General features: G+C 47.0%; 1 protein-coding gene across 3 annotated transcripts in view; it reads left to right on the forward strand.

Annotated features, from left to right (window-relative positions):
* Positions 1-16,990, forward strand: part of Mxi1 (MAX interactor 1, dimerization protein) — a 64,472-nt gene that overhangs the window by 9,238 nt on the left and 38,244 nt on the right. The window contains exons 1-2 of one of the 3 annotated variants that reach the window (XM_038312400.1): positions 9,557-9,792; positions 11,170-11,302. In XM_038312400.1, the coding sequence (XP_038168328.1) occupies positions 9,720-9,792; positions 11,170-11,302 (206 nt within the window). In that variant the 5' untranslated portion in view covers positions 9,557-9,719. Of the gene's footprint in view, positions 1-9,556; positions 9,793-10,291; positions 10,475-11,169; positions 11,303-16,990 lie in introns of those variants that run through there. The other 2 variants (XM_038312409.1, XM_038312391.1) reach the window with 2 other exon arrangements.

Consider the following 16,990-nt stretch of genomic DNA (forward strand, 5'->3'; position numbering starts at 1 on the left):
TGTCCGGTGTATGGGTGCTGGGGACCAAACACAGGCTTCATGCAGGGGAGGCAAGGACTCCATACACTGAGCCTCGTCTCTCTTCAGAAACTCAGTTGTCTCAAAGTGAACCCCAACAGTGGGTACAGTACTGAATTGATATTTGTGTATTTGGCTCTATCCCCCATTATGAACAGAATAAAAACTCATTCTGAGGTTTCAAAAGGCATCCCTGTATTTAATCTCAGCGTTTGGGAGGCAGAAGCAGTTGGGTCTCTGAGTTCAAGGCCAGCCTGGTCTACAGAGCGAGTTCCAGGACATCCAGGGCTACACAGGGAAACCCTGTCACAGTGTATGTGTGTGTGTGTGTGAGTGTGTGTGTATGTGTAAGAAAGGAGTTCCTCCCTACCTGCTGCACCACCACACACAGCTGCACCCTAGCCCCCAATCAAGCATTTAAAAAGCCTTATGTTTTTGTGCCTCTAACGTCAACAGATCCGATGGGCCCTTCTGCACTTGGAGAACATTTCCACCAGGTCACGATACCCAGCCCACTGCCCAGATAGCATGTCCTTGGCCACCAAGCTCCAGTGTCTTCTAAGGAATCAAAAGCCCTGCAGAATTAGAAAGATAAACACGCTGTCCTGAGGGAGGACGAAGATTAGGAGATTTTAATTTAAACCAAAAGGGAGAGATTTGGGCTATCTGGCATTTGAAATGGTTTACTTTGTATATTTATTGTCATTGCAAGGACACAGGAATGAAGATCATTTGGGAGTTTCAACAGACAGGCTATTGTTTTAACGTAGAGGGCAGGCCCAGGCCATGGGTGGCAAACAGGAGCTGCTGTTGTCCTTGCTTTAACTCGACAGGGGCCAGAGCTCCAGAATGACTCCCACAGCAACCTGACCATTCCTGCCATGTCTGCTTGTCCCTTACATTCTGATTGCCTTGTGTACAACCTCCCTTTATCCTTTTGGACCAGCCGTGAAATTCAGCTTCATGCAAAAAGAAATATCTAAACCGGCCGGGAGCTAAACTCTGTACTTGGTGCTCAGAGAGGGAAGCATGCCGGCTCTCCAGGTCAGGGGCATATCTCAGTTCAAATATTAGCCAGATAGAAACCAATACCCAATTCTAGTCTGTCTCCTGGGAGTCTGGTAACCAGTCCCCAAGAGAGCTGCTGGCAAGCGCAGCCTCCTCTCTGTTCTCCAGAGGAATGGTGCTAATGCCCCCTTTTACTGGGCATTTACTGTGTGCCAGCACAGTGCTAAGGGCTCGATATTAAATCCTTGCGAGCATCCAATAAGCAGGTGCTGTAATTACCTTCATTTTTATAGCTGCCCAGGGCTTCAGCCTTAGCCAGGCTGGCTCACTTTCCCAAGCCCACATGCTAACAGTGGTCGGCCTGCAGCTTAAACCCACTGTTCTTCCTTTGGGGTTTGGGAAGAACCTGGGGGAGCCTGAAGTTAACAAGAGGCAAGACATGGAGCCTGGGGTGTTGGTGGTACAGGCTGAAGGCTCCAGGAAGACTGCTCCCTTGAGTGACTTCCTTTTCTCAGCACTTATCCTAGAGAGGAGAGAAGCAGCCAGAAGCAGCCAGGGTTTTTCCAGCATTGACACAGAAGCCATTCCCTGGAGACTGATGGTTTGGGGTGTTTTTGCTTACTCCCTTATGCCACCTTGCCAGCACCCTCTGAGAAACTCACCGGACCAGTAGGGCACCTGCAGTGCTACAGGCTGGCTCTCAGGGCTCCGGATCCACACCCTCTCAGGCTCCAAGACTTCCTGGGACGCCCCAGCTTGTAGGACAACTGGGCTGGCGGTGCTTGGCGCCAAAGGCTTCTGCCGAGAAGGCAAACGAGGAAGGCAGTGTGGATTTCTGAGAGGAGCTTGAAGTTCCAGTTGCTGCCGGACAGTGTGGGCCAGCTGGTTCCTGTCAGCAGCGTAGGTCCAACCCCCTCTGGTCCTGAGTAGGGCTCTAGAGACAGGAGTGGTGTTAAATATAACTGGGTTCATGTCACTCACATGTGAAAGTCCTTCCACGGTTTATTTCCTGCCTCACTTAGGATAAAATCCAAACTCCTTGCCCTAACTTCCATCCTTGCTTCTCAGAGTACAGAGATCTCTAGGGCAGGTCGTTGAGCCTCCCAGCCTCCATGCCACCTGCTAAGCCAGAAGCTGCAGTTACCATGGTTCTTTGTCATAATTTACAGTTTTACTTGCTTCTCCTCAGTCTGTCTGCCTAGACTACAGCACCCTGAGGAGAGGGAGCAAGCTCAGTTTTGTTCATCAGTGCATAGCACGAGGTGGATATCTAGGGAATATTTGCTGGATTAATGAATTTTCTGAGCTAACTTTTAAGAAGAGAACCACTGTGCCAGTCGTGGGGGTCTGCAGCTATCATCCCAGCACCGGGGAAGCAGAGGAAGGAGGATAGCCTGGGATACATAGCAACATTTAGAATAATCTTGGCTGTACAGTGAGCCTTGTCTTGAGAAAAAGCCACAAAACAAAACAGAAACTGAGAGCTATTATTTAGACAGCAGTGCAGAGTAGTCTAGAATACCGCAGGATGTAGCACCGTTGGTTCCCACCATTAAATTCCATGGAAATCCCATTCTAACAAAGTTGAGGCCTAGCTCAACCTCCTCAGGATGAAAACCATAGACCTAAGCAACTTTGCCTGGTCAAATATGTGTGTGTGTGTGTGTGTGTGTGTGTGTGTGTGTGTGTGCGCGCGCGCGCATGTGTGAGCACAGGAGTGGGGGGTGTTAGAAGATCCACCTTCGAATCTAGTCACTGCCTGTGTGGCTTTCTGGGCCTCATCTGTTACACAGGAATCTCAGAGATGTGCTGCGGGTTAACCTGGCAGACTGAAGAGGCATCACAGCGCATAGTTTGTGGTGGTTTGAGTTAAAATGGCCCTGCAGGCTCTTAGGTAGTAGAGAAAGTATTAGCTTGGCCTTGGTGGAGTAGGTGTGGCCTTGTGGGAGGAAGTGTGTCACTGGAGGTGGGCTTTGAAGTTTCAAATGCTCAAGCCAGGCCCAATGTCACTGTCTCTTCTTGCTGCCTGCGGATGCAGATGTAGAACTCTCGGCCACCTCTCCAGCACCATGTCTGCCTGCACACAACCATGCATCCTGTCATGACGATAATGTACTAAACCTCTGACACTGTATGCCAACCCGGATGAAATGCTTTCCTCTATAAAGTACTGTGGTCAAGGTGTCTCTTCACATCAAAAGAACAGTGACGAAAATACATTTACAGGGCAGCAAATTGGTAAATGGATTCGTTTTGTTCTAGGCTCTGTCGAGATTCCTAACATTCTAGAATCAAGGTTGGAGCTTGAAGTGGGGGTGAGGTGACATCATGGATCTCTTCAGACGAGCAAGAGCCTGTGTTTTATTGTAAACGCTGTACCTGAGGCTGAGCCCCAAGCCCTGAAGCAGAAGGGGCTAGGCGTGTGACTTAGTGCCCAGGGCGTGCTGGGGCCTACTATGACCCTTCACCAATCTGTGCCAACAGGAAAGAGGGCAGGGAGAAGGACCACTCCAGGCTAGCCTCCTCAAAGGGCCGTGGCAAGAACTTGAACCCCGCCTTTAGCAGTGGAGTTGGCCTCTGGCATATTTTTAGTTTTTGGTTAGTTTATTTGTTTGAGACAGGGCCTTGCTACATAGCCCTTCTGGCTTGGAACTGCTATGTAGATCAGCCTGGCTCCAAATTCACAGAGATATGCCTGCTTCTGCCTTTCGGAATTAATTCTGGATTAAAAGTGTCTCCCTAGACACTCAGCTCTTTTGATGATTTCATTTCATTTATTCATTATTTTTCGAAGGCTCTAAAATGAAGCTGCTTCTAACTGGGGTGGGGAAGTCAGTAGATGACAGCCTGCTGCACAACCTTAGACCCAGGGGCCCCACGCTCACGTAAAAGTCTGCATGGTTGCAATTTCAGCACTGAGTGACTGCAGGAAGAGACAGGGGGGTTGCTGGTTTGGTTGGCCATTCAGCTTGGCTGAAAAACAGAAACCTCCAGGTTCTGTAGGAGACCTTGTCTCAAGAAGACATAGCACAGAGGAATAAGGCAGGATATTCAAAGTCTTCCTCTGACCTCGCATTGGGCATACATTTACATGCACGTGTGTGAACACACACACGCATACACACACATACACACACATACACACGCACACGCACACGCACACACACATCAATAGGAAGTTAATTTAAAAAAACAAACAGGGAAAAAAGGATCTTTGTACTAGCAAAACCTGAAAAATGAGTTAGCCTGGTAAGGTGGTACAGGCCTGCAATCCCAGAATTTGGGAAGGTGGAGGCACGAGGATCAAGGAGTTCAAGGTCATCCTTGTAGTGAGTTTGAGGCTAGCCTGTGCTAAATTAGACCCTGTCTTAAAACAAAACCAAAATTACTATTTATTTATTTATTTATTTTCACGATGTTAGGGATTGAATCTAGGATCTCAGGCAGGCTAGGCAAGCTCTCACCCCTGAGCCGCACCCCAGCCTTTTCTAGTTTATTCCTGTTCTTGAATATAGGTGAAAAATTCTAAGTAAAGCACAAATTATAGGTTTCAGAAGGGCTCCGAAAAAAATACCATCCCATGGTTGACCAGGTCGCATGCACAGGCATCGCTGACATCATGAGATCATACGTGGCTGCAAAAACAAATTACAGGCGATTATGTGACACTCGAGACAAAGATGAGGTCTTGAGAACAGGACTCGGGAGGCATTGCGAAGGAAGGAGGCTGCATTACTCAGCAGGGACCTGGGGGTAGAAACTGTGTCCTTAGAGAGGGACCCGAGGTCAGGTCTGAGGCTTGCCATCGTCACCGGTGAGAAAGCAGCTGACAGGCAACCTTTCTTTAGGGAAAAATGAGCCTTGAACAGGAAAACAAAGCAGATTTGGGTTGCTTTCGGATCCTTTAAGAATGTAACTTAACCGTGACATTTACAGGATTGAGATGGGGGGGGGGGGTCCCCACAGGCCTAAAAGATCTGAAAACTTACTGTCCTTTAGAGAGTGTGTGTGTCCCTTTTCCTTTCTTTGACGCGTGTGTCAATCCGAAAAGAAAATTCTAGAGAGAAGAAGGGAACATCTTAAGACCTATGTTTCAACTCTTTCTCCACCAGTATGCTGGCTGTGTGGCTTTGGCATGTTGGCATACTTCACTGAGCCTGGATGTTCTGAACTGAAAAAATAAATGGACTCTCAAGCTGAGAAATCGGTTTAGTGATAGAAACTTCCGGGACAAAAACTATGAAACATTTTTGGGGAACATTCACTTGGCATCAATCTACCAAAACCCTTTTGAGTTCCTTACCCCTCCCTATGATGGCCCCCACCAGGGTTGGGTTTGAGGTGTGTTTTCTCGGGTGAGCAAACACATTCATATTAACAGAATCCTGCAATGCAGACTTCTTGGATCCAAGTTCATGTGACACACACACAGAGAGAGAGGCAGAGAGAGAGAGAGAGAGAGAGAGAGAGAGAGAGAGAGAGAGAGAGAGAGAGAGACAGAGACACAGAGAGAGAGACAGAGACACAGAGAGAGAGACAGAGAGAATGAAGAGGACATTTGAGAGCTTCATACACCAATACAACCACCAAAATAGGCAGCCGTAATAAGGGTCATTTAATACCATTTAATAAAATGTAAAAAGCCCTTTTCTAAGGTAAGAGATGGGTCAGGGTGGAAGTCAAATGCAGCTGTTTGAGCCTTTGCCAGTGGTCTGATCTCACCAGAAACACTGGAGTTAAAAGCAACAAACTTCCAGATTCAGCGATCTGGGATTAACCACCGCCTCCTCTGCCGCTACCCCCTCCCCGTCCTCTCCGTTTCTCCCGAGCCTGGGCACCTGGGTCGCTTGGTGCGTTTCCATGTGGTTGGGAAGTCAGCCGGCAGCCCTGGCGACTGGAGCCCTGGGAGACGGCAGCCACCTCTCGGTTTAGCATTACGTCATCCCTTTAGACCCAAATTTATCTCGGCTGCACTCAGCCCCGCTGCTCCGAGCTGCCGGTGACTTGAGAGCTTATGCACCAAGTTAGACAAGGCTGACTCACTGGGCAGAGCCAAGGTTTTCAGTAGTTCTTCACGTTTTTGGACCCTGGAGGGAGAGGAGGCTGCTGCCGTCATGTGGGAGTGGGTGTGTTGGTGTGTGTGCAAAAAATGGGTAACTGTTCATGTAGTTGATTTCTAGGACCTCGGAATTCATGCTCCCCTGTCCAAACCTTGGTTATCTGACAGACAGCCTTACCGATAATTGCTGAAAACTGCCTACATGGCAAACACTGTGCAGATTCCAAACCCGAACAACGCCAGTGTCCCCAGCAACAATGACTACGGACTTGTGACTGAACTCCCCGGACTTTTCCTCCTTTCTCCATCTCAACTATCTGCCGAGACTATATGCTAATCAGCCTCCAAGTGTGAGTCTGCAATATATCCCTTGGGAATTGACGTCTACCAAACTGTACCCGGGGAGTGGAAGGGCAGGAAAGGCCCTAAGAGTGGAGAACTTGGCCTGTTTCTTCTGAGGCAGATTGAGCCCATCCACTCTCGACTGTGGTAGAGCTGGGGGTCGAGAGGAAAAGAGACAGAGATAAGAGGCAGGCGGATCTCTGTGAGTTCGAGGCCAGTCTGGTCTACAAGAGCTAGTTCCAGGACAGGCTCCAAAGCTCCAAACCCTGTCACCAAAAATCAAAAAAAAAAAAAAAAAAAAAAAAAAAAAAGCAACCCGTGTCTTCCTGTTTTCCCAGCCATGTTTGAAGTGCAAATTGGCTGCGTCTGAACAAAAGCAACACCAGGGCTGCCTCTGGGCTCCCCCTGGCTAAGCTGAGGGGGATGTGTGGATAGCAGTCTCTTTAATTGCGCGTGGAAAAGGCTGGAGATTTCTGTACATGTGTCAGCCCACTGTCACTGTTGCCAGTGCTCCTCCACATGTGCAGGTGGCCTTTGGGGACTCCTGTGTGGCTTTCCACCCCTTCGTCAGCCTCTTGGTCCGCGCTCTAGACTAGTTCATGTGGTGTCAACTGTGACATCTATCCAGACTTTCCCACTAACCTTCCCTTGGCTTTATAATTTAATCTATGGAATCAATCTGTGGACATTTTCAGGTTTTACTGTGTTTCTTGATTGCATGCTACACGGGCTTCCCTCTCACTGGTACTGTAGACAATCTTGCTATAAAACTGACTTAAATTCCCAGAGTCCTTGGAATTTGGAGTTGAAAACTTTAAGGGGCTCTGCAAGTGATAAAAGTGAACTTTTAAGCCCATAATCTTTCTTTTCTCTGCCCCCCCCACGTGGTTTCACAATATAACCAGGAACTCACTAACTCACTATGTAGACCAGGCTAGTCTCGAACTCACAGAGATCTATCTGCCTCTGCCTCCTGAATGCTGGAACTAAAGGCGTGTGCCACCACACCTGGCCCTTAACCTTATTTTTTTTTATTTTTCTGAATGAGTGATACTTGTTTTTTTGAGACAGGTTCTCTCTTGGCTGTTGTGGAACTCACTGTGGAGACTAGGCAGGCCTCCAACTATAGACACACGCCGCACACTCGCACACACAGAGAGAATTTCTTCCTACCTCTATCCAGTAATGCACTTGGCGGGGGATGAAGGGCGGCTGTTACCAGTCCGCAATGGGAAAACCCATATGATCTATCCCACAGCTGAAAAAGCACAGACCTTCTTTAAAGTCTAGAAAAGTCCCCCTGCTCCACTGTGGCTTGAGAACACCTGCTCCTTTTGGGTTTCACTGAAATTGATGAATATCTATTTCTTAAATGCTGTGCCAAGTGTAATATTTAAAAGGGCCTGTGATGTCACTGGGGATACCACTCATGAAGAAGAAGGAGGAGGGGAAGGAAGCAGAGAGAGGGGAAAGGAGGAAGAGGGAAGGAGAAAAACCAAGTAGAGGAGAGAGGGCATTAAAATGCAGCACAAAGCTCATAATGTTTTTGAGAGGGTAAGCGATCCATCCCAAGATGTATCTTTTGCAGTAGCCGTAACATGACCACAAGGAAGGGCACATTGTCTCCTTACCAAGAAAAGCAGGAGAACAAAGTCGGAGTGAGACAGGTTGTGGCTGGTTTCCACAGCTCCCGCTTGCTCCTAGAGCGTGCAGCACTTCCGCCATCTTGTCTTTTTTCCTTTCCCCGGAGAGTTCTCAGCTGGCATGGTTTTGTCTCAGGGGACATGTGGCAGTATCTGGAGGCATTTTTGGTTGTCAAGGGATGGTGGTGTGCTACTGGCATCGAGTGGGTAGAGCCTACGAGTGCTCTGGGCATCCAACAATGCACAGAACAGACCCTGGCTTCCAGGAGGAATCATCAGATCCAAAGCATCAGTAATGTCAAGGTTGGGACATCTCCTAGACGAAGGGCTTGGAGAAGAGGGTAGTTAAGAGAAGTGAGTGGCTGCTTTTCAGTGTGAACCCTGCTTTTTGTTTTTCTCTTTGATTTTTTGAGACAGGGATTCTCTGTGTACCCCTGGCTGTCCTGGAACTCACTCTGTAGACCAGGATGACTTCCCGAGTGCTGGGATTAAAGTTGTATGCCACCAGCCCGACCCTCCCTGCTTGTTCAAGTCCCTGCTGTCAGTTTCCTTAAGAGAGGAGACCATGGGCGGAACAGCCATGTTCACTGAGCGCCTAGAATGGACCTAGTGATGGAATTATTCCATTTAGACTTCACAAGGAAGCTTACTAAATAGGTATGTTTCCTGGGAACAAACTCCATGTCTGTTTCTCTCAGTACTATATATGTGAAGTCTGGTTCAGTGCTGGGCACACTTTTGACCTCAACACCATGCATAAATGGAAGACTTTAAACCCATTTTACATAGGGGGAAAAGGAAGCTTGAGGAGTCCACGCAGCCAGAGCTCCGATTCCAATACTAAATCTTTATGTCCTTTCCTTGTAGCATCAGAATAGGTTTCTGTCTAAAAACACCAGCGAGACACCGAGTAAGAATCCAGTCCACAAAGAAAAGAGGTTGGAAAACCTTTTCGTCAGTGTCGCGGCAGAGAGGGAGGACCGCATGGACGTCCTCTCTGGCTCTCATTAAATGACCTCATGTTTCTGAACAGCAATTTTTGCTTCTCAAAAATTGCAGATACGCTATTTCGCTGTGAGGAAACCGAGGCACTAGAGTGCCACGAGTAAGCAGTAGAGGACAGATTCAGTTCAAAAATGGATGCTTTAGGCCTTGAGCACCAGCTAAGAAATGAGTCTCCTTGGGAGCAGACCCAAAGCTCAACCAAATCTTTTCCTCAGAAGCAAAGTCATGTAAATTTAGTTAGTCCATCCCTGAACGAGAAAACGAAAGCCAAAGAGACTACATCTCCCAGAGGACATCACGGAGTCCTCCATGCGCAGGCGCACTGAGGCGGCCCGTGTCCCTAGACTCCCGACGTGCAGTGGCGGGGGCTGGACTACATTTCCCAGGAAGCATCGGAAGGGGCGGGCGGGGGCGGTCCTCGCCACTGCTCGGGTCCCTCCCTCGTGCTCGCGCGGAGAAGTAAACAAACCGCGCGCGGGCTGCAGGCTGCGCGGCGGGCGCGGCGGGCACGGCTAGGGCGGCGGAGAGCGCGCCGAGCCGGGGCCGAGCTGGCCCGCCCGCCCGCCGCACATGTCCCGGGGCGTCGTGGGACTGTAGCCGTCTGTGGCGCCTCCTGTCGGCGGGGGGGTGGGAGCGCGGAGCCCATGGAGCGGGTGCGGATGATCAACGTGCAGCGCCTGCTGGAGGCCGCCGAGTTTTTGGAGCGCAGGGAGCGAGGTAACGGCTGGGCGCCGTCGCTTCGGGTTCCGCGCGGGGAGTGCTGCGCGGCTGGTGAGGGGAGGTGGTGCGCGCGTGTGTGGAAGTGCGTGCACCGGTGAGAGGAGGTACGCGCCCGCGCGCGGGGAGAGGGGCACGCGCGTGTGGGAAGGAGTGTGCACGCGTGCGTGCGCGTAAGTCCGCGAGCGCGGGTGGAGAGGTGGGCGCTCCGGGAAGGAGGTTTGCTCAGGAGTGCAGGTGAGTTCCCGAGTGGAGGCGTGGGAGACGCGAGCGAGCGAGCGAGGGCCGGCAGGTGCGCGTGCGTGCCTGCGGCGTGAGCGGGAGCTTGGGCGGGGTAGGGGGTTCCGGGGGAGGACCCGGGGAGAGGGCGGAGGGCGCTGGACCAGAGCTCTTGCAACTTGAGACTAGTGGGTGGGAGCTGGGGAGGTGTGGACGCAGGTGGTGCGGGAGGCGGGGCCTGCGCGAGCCCGGGGCGGAAAAAATGTCCCCAGAAGAGCGGCTGGGCTGCGGGAGGGACGGACGTGCTGTGAAGTGGAGACCGGAGGGGAAATGGAGAGACTGGGGTATTGGGGCGTGAAGAGCAGCAATGCTGTCGTCAGGAGAGAGGGGGACCTTCGTAAGGCTTTGTGATCGAAAGAGTTGAGGCACACAAAAATGCGGAGCCTACAGAGGCAGTGAAGAGGTGAGAGTCAAGCGAAGTAATTTTTTTTTTGTTACAAGGCAAGTGAAATCTTTTGGGGTTGCATGGGTAACTGGTGTTAGAAACTAGGACTTTTAATAAGAATCCGTGGTGCTGGAGAGATGGCTCAGCCGCTAAGAGGCTTTGCTGCTGTAATGGGGACTCAGGTTCAGTTCCCAGCACTCAGGTAGGGCCTTCCTCTGTGACCTGTGGCTTTAGTTCCAAGAGATCCACCGTTTCTGCAGGCTTCCAGAGAACATGCACACATGGTACGCTTACATAGATTCCTTCACACTTATATACACATAAAAATGAGATCTCTCCTTTTTAAAAGAATTCTTCAATGAAAAGGTTTTAGAGAGGAGGGGGGAGTTTGCTTTGGAAGCTGTATCGTATCTCTTGGCAGCAGGTTGGACTGCGTATGCTTCCTGATTGATGTCCAGACAATGAATTTGTTCCTTAGGGTAGGGTCTTGTCACATAACTCAGGATCTTCTCACCTGGGCCTCCTGGAATTAAAGGACTGTACAGACATTGGCTACACACTGGGATTTTATCTTCTAATCAGAGAGAGTAGAAACATTTTACTTTTTCTACTTTCAAAAAAACAAGTGTGTTGTTACAGGGCCTTGCATTTGTAGATCCATGGATTTGGCTGTTTGTATCCTTCTTATACCTTTCTTTCCTTGCTGTTTTTAGAGTGTGAACATGGCTATGCCTCATCGTTCCCCTCCATGCCGAGCCCCCGGCTACAGCATTCAAAGCCCCCACGGAGGTTGAGCCGGGCACAGAAACACAGCAGTGGGAGCAGCACTACCAGCACTGCCAACAGGTAGGGTTTGGGGCGGCTGGGGAAGAGAGTGAAGGAAGCCAGACTCCAGGACAAGCACTGTTGACCACTTTCCCTCTGATTCCAACTCCAGAGCATCCACCTCCCCCCCCCCCCGTGGGGATTTATCTATAAAAATGAAATGCAGAAACCATACCCTGGCTTTGTATGGAAGAAAATGCAGGACAATCTCAAGAAGGCAATTAAAATGTTCTTGCTGCTGTGATTACAGTGTCTTCATCTTCAGCCTAGAGGACAGTGAATTGAGAACTGTAGGCTGTGCCCATGCTTGTAGCCAGATGCTAAGAGTGTTGTGGGACCAGTTCTCATTTTTCTTTCCAAGTTTATGATAGCCCCAGAAGAATTCTTAAAAATCAGAAATAGCCCTGGCGAGATAGAAAAGAGAGTCAAGGCTTTGTTAAAGAAATAAAAATATTTGGATATGTTAATGGGCCTTGTCTGTTAGATAAGGGGTGGGGGAAGAACCATGCAGTGCAACATTTGAGTCTTATTTCATGGAAACTGGTTGGTAAGGAGGTTTTAAAGCAAAGATAACCAAGATTCCTGTCCTAGGACGGATTTTTTTTTTTTCCAGAGCATGCTTGTCTACAGGAGCTGAGACATAAGTGACTTCCCCTTCTGGTTAGCGTTTGGCTGACTCTTCAGAATTTTGGTTTCAGAGAGCCAGTAAATCCCAAGGATTTGTGTTGATAAGCAGTTTTTAAGAAACCTTTCTTAAGACAAGGGGATTTTTCCTTTGATAAGAGGGAAGTTAAATGAAACCTTTCTCGTCCTGTAAACATTGTCTTTATTAAGAATGATGTATTGGGCTGGGTTGGGTCCCTGCAGGTCCCTACAGGCTGTGGGGAGCTCCAGCCAGGTGGTTTGGGTTGAGGAGGTGACACAGTAACATCGAAGCTAAAAGAAGCTAAAAGGCAGAAAACCCTAGGTTCCTGTAGATAACAGTTGCAGGTCCTGAGGTTGAATCTTTCTGAGCTGCATTTTGACATCCTTGAGACAAAACTGAGTTTATCTCCCTCCCTCTATTTACACCTTTAGAGCAGCATGTTCTCTCAAGACTGATATTTTTAAAATTAATTTTCTTAACTATAAAAATAGCCTTATGTCTAATATGCTATATTTATTTATGAGTCTAGATGATCTCTTGTGGTATGATTTGTGCATGATATGTGCATGTATGTGTGTTAAATATATAATGATAAATGTTTAGAACACGTATTTGATTGTCTTTGTAAATTTTTTGGTTACACTGTTAGGAATTGAGATGTATTCAGGAATTTATCTTTTAATCCATGTGTAGATTTGTCGTAGTTACTTTTCTGTTCCTGTGACAAACACCACAACCAAGACAATGTATAGAAGAGTTTATTGGGTACTCTCTTACTGTTTCAGAGGGTGAGTCACCATTGTGGTGGGGAGCAGGCAGGCAGGCAGGCAGGCACTGGAGTAGGAGCTGAGAGCCTGCATCAAGGCAGAGAGAGAAAGAGAGAGACGGACAGGCATTTAGACAGAGTGCCTGACTAGGATGGTAGGGGCTTTTGAGACCGTCAAGCCTGCCCCCAATGACACACCTCCTCCACTAAAGCCCCATCTCTTACCCCTTCCAAAACAGTTGCATCAACTGGGACCAAGCATTTGAATATTTGTGCCTTTGGGGGCCATTCTCATTCAGACCACCACAAGATTTAAAGGAAAAGTAAGAGGATTTTTTTTTTTTTTTGACATTTATGGAAAGAGTGCCATTTAGGAAACTGGGCCTGGGTTCTGTCTTGTTATAAGTGTTTAGATCCTGTCTTCTAGAAGTCAGATCTTTGACTTCATTGCACGTCTCTTCTGGCCCTTACTGTTTTCATCTGTAAAATAAGGTGTATTAGATACTTACCAGGTCCCTCCCCCTCAGTTTTGATTGACAGTTTTAGAACCTGGTTACTGTAGGTTAATGATAAATTACATGTATCACCTCATCATTACACATGTGGCGTTTTTCTAACAGTTCATGGGCAGCAGAGACATTCATAAGACATGCAGTTCTAGATTTTACTAATTGCAGTTCTTTAATTTGAAGGTTTTGGTCCCTTATTTTATTTTTTACACTTAACACTGGGCTCACCTTGGGTTTGACTAAGATTTTCATTCATGCTCCTATTACTAGGATTTTTTTCTTTTTCTTTTTTTGGTTTTTTTGAGTCAGGGTTTTTCTCTAGCTTTGGAGTCTGTTCTGGAATTCACTCTGTAGACCAGGCTGGCCTCAAATTCACAGAGATCTGCCTGTGTCTGCCTCCTGACTGCTGGGATTAAAGGTGTGCACCACCACCGCCTGGCAGGATTTTTAAATATGAAGCCATAGTGTTAATTATTGTGTCTTAGCATAATATGTCAGATACATTTTAAAACTATAGGCATTTTAGGATTTTGGTAATGTTCAAGGGAAAATATATTTACCCTGCACCACTTAAAACCAAGGTTTTTTGTTTGTTTGTTGTATGTTTTGTTTTTTGGTTTTTCAATACAGAGTTTCTCTGTGTAGCCCTGGCTGCCCTGGAACTCATTTTGTAGACCAGGCTGGCCTCAAACTCAGAGAGATCTGCTTGCTTTTGTCTCCCGAGTGCTGGCATTAAAGGTGTGTGCCACCACTGCCCTGTGAGAAATAATTTTTTCATGGGAACATAAATAACAAGCAAACAAGAAAAAGAAATTGATATTTTTGTTTTGTATTTTTCCAGACAGGATTTAGAAATCGATAATATATTATCTTAAGGTAGGTCCAGGCCTATGCATGTTAGGTGAAGGTCTGTGATGGAGAACTAGCTTATTAAAGCAAAACGCTAGGAATTATTTATTAGTCATTTGTATAAATTTTCTGGTCCATGGAAATAGGGAAGCTAAATATAAATTTCTAATACCAGGTATTTTGGACTTGGGTCTGTTTATGAGGGTCACTGTAAGCTTCCTGTCATCTCAGGCTTACCATGAGCCTTATTTATACTTACCATGATTCTTATTTATACTGGTTCTATAAAACAAAGATGATGTATTGAAATTCCTGTTGTGAGAGACCAGAGTGTATATGACACTATTTCCTGTTCAGTCATCTGTGTAGAAGTTGTTCCTCTTTGTAGCTTAAACATTGATAACCTTTCCTTTTTTAATCGTGTTTGTCCCTGGGGAATGAACCCTTCACTTGCATCTGCTAGCTAAGTACCCTGCCACCGAGCTGTACCCCCAGCCCAGGGCTGATGTCTTCTGTTACCAGTGTTACCATACTGTCTGTCATGAAGCAGTATTGTTTCCTGATACTGTAGCATCTTAAAGATACAGTGACTGCCTTTCCCCCTATTGTTCTCAGGTATACTGTGATGTTCCTGATACAGAATGTTACTCTGTAAATTTATGTTTGGAGTTATTGACTCATAACATAAATTTTCTCTTCCCCTTCCCCATAAGTCTTGAAATCATATTTTTACAGAAGTACAAAGGAGAGAAAATGAATTATATAATGTGATATTATAAATATGTACCTTGCAAATGCTAGAAATTTTATCTGGCAGTTGGGAGGTAGGACCTATAATATATAATTATTTTTTAAACACATCCTTGATTTTTCCGTAATCTTGGTCATGCCTTTTTGGCACGTGCCCTAAAATTGAACTTACTAAAATGCTACTTAACTGCTGCTAGAGAAACCTGTTACAGCCGATATCTACATGGGAACAACAAAGCTCAGAATCTCAGCATGGCTGTTAGGTCTTACAACTGAGAAAAATCTCAAGAGTTGTCATTTTTAAAGCTGTGCTAAATGAGCCGTGGCTTAGGTGTCATACTGTCATAAAAATTCAGAGCCAGATATTGGGGTAAATGCTGAAAGACAAAGGAGCAAGCCACAGCCAGCTCTTAACCCTGCTAACTTCTCGGCTGAAAAAGGGCCAAGCTCCTGTCTCCTCCCGCCTTATATTCCTTTCTCCACCCAGCTGTATCACTTCCTATCTGTGTACAGACCTCCAGACCTCTGTGGTTAACTAGTGGCTAGCTCTGCCCTCTGGTCTTTCAGGTAGGCTTTATATGTTAGAGCACAAACAAAATATCACAAGAACTCTTGTAGTCTCAGCCATCGTCTCCCCCTAACAAGTGGTAACCTCCTCCCTGGTCTGGTGCACTTGGGACTATTATTCTCATGAATTACACTGGCTGCCTTTAACATACCATGTTTCCTTCTACTCCAAGGTCCGTGTATGTGTTCTGTTCCGCGTTGGCAATCATTTTTCCTCCCTCCTTGCCAATTATCGTCAGTGTAGTCATAACTTCCTCCGGGAAGCCATTCTTAATCTGCTGTAGAAGATCAGGTCTCTTTGAGATAGGGTTTCATGTTGTGTAAGGTGACATCAAGCTTGGTTTGAGGCCCAGGCTGTCTTTGAACTCCTGATTCCCCCGCCTCTGTCTCCCAAGTGCTGAGATTACAGGCGTGGGCCAGCATGCTCGGCAGTAGATGAGATCTTTATTCCATGCCACCCCTGCTTTCCTTTTATAACACCCATTGTACTGCAGAAATACCATCATCTACTTGTTTCTAATATTTGTGGCCCATTTGTTAGGCTAAAACATTCCGTAAGGACATGCCGTTTTCTTTTCCCTTCTGTGTGAACTAGGGTCTTGTGGAAGGCAAGATGGTCTCATCTCCCACGTGCTTCTGAGGTTATAGGTGTGCACTGTTTGCCTGGCTTTTGTTGTAACATTTATCTCTACCACCTGGCAACACGTAGTAGGTGTTACTCAAAGTATGGAAGATTGTCACACTCCAGGGGGACAGCTTATGAGGAAACGGAGTGTTTCTTGTACCAGGTACTATATTAGACTGGAAGGAAAAACAATCTAATAGAGTGCAACTCCTGCTCAGCAAATTCTTGTACAATCGTGTTGTCAGAAATGTTAAGGATAATACATTTAGAAAGGTAAAGGGCGGGTAGTAGGTGAGGATTGAAAGTCTTCACGTTTGAGACAAGTGTACATTCTTCTAAAACAAGTGTGTCACTGCAGACTGCAGAGTGTTACATTTCATTTTAAAGAGCACTTGTTGTCATCCCTTGTCATGAAAATGCCGTCAGAAGAACTGTCAGTGTTGGCGGCAGTGCGTATGTGAACCTGTGACACATACGTGCTCCTTGCCTTGTCGCTGTCTTGGGTGAGCTGGAAGAAGTCATCAGCCAGTTCAGGCTTGAACTTTGAGTTGGTGTGTGATCTCTTTATTGCCACGTGGCTATTCGAGAATGCGGAAGCACCAGTAGAGTTCCAGCTGCCCCTGCTAATATAAAGGAAGATTTTACAAAACCCGTCAGGTTTTCTTGTGCTTACAGAGTTTGGTTTAATATAGTCTTTAAACACAAAGATGTTTTTTGTTTGTCTTAACTTAGAAAGAATGATTGTATTTTCTATTTCACCTTTATTCCCTTTTGATTGTCTTCAAGAGTTTGTAATTTTTGACAGGAAAGTAGGATGACTTTTTCTGTTTGTTTTTGTTTTTTGGAGATGGGGGTCTCATTAATTAGCCCTACCTAACCTGAAACTTTGTAGACTAGGCTGGCCTCCAAGTCACAGAGATCCACCTGCCTCTACCTCTTCAGTGCTGGGATTAAAGGTGTGTGGGATTAGGCCCAGCACTTTTTTTTTTAAAGATTG

This window comes from Arvicola amphibius, chromosome 1 (genome assembly GCF_903992535.2).
Source record: "Arvicola amphibius chromosome 1, mArvAmp1.2, whole genome shotgun sequence".
NCBI lineage: Eukaryota > Metazoa > Chordata > Mammalia > Rodentia > Cricetidae > Arvicola > Arvicola amphibius.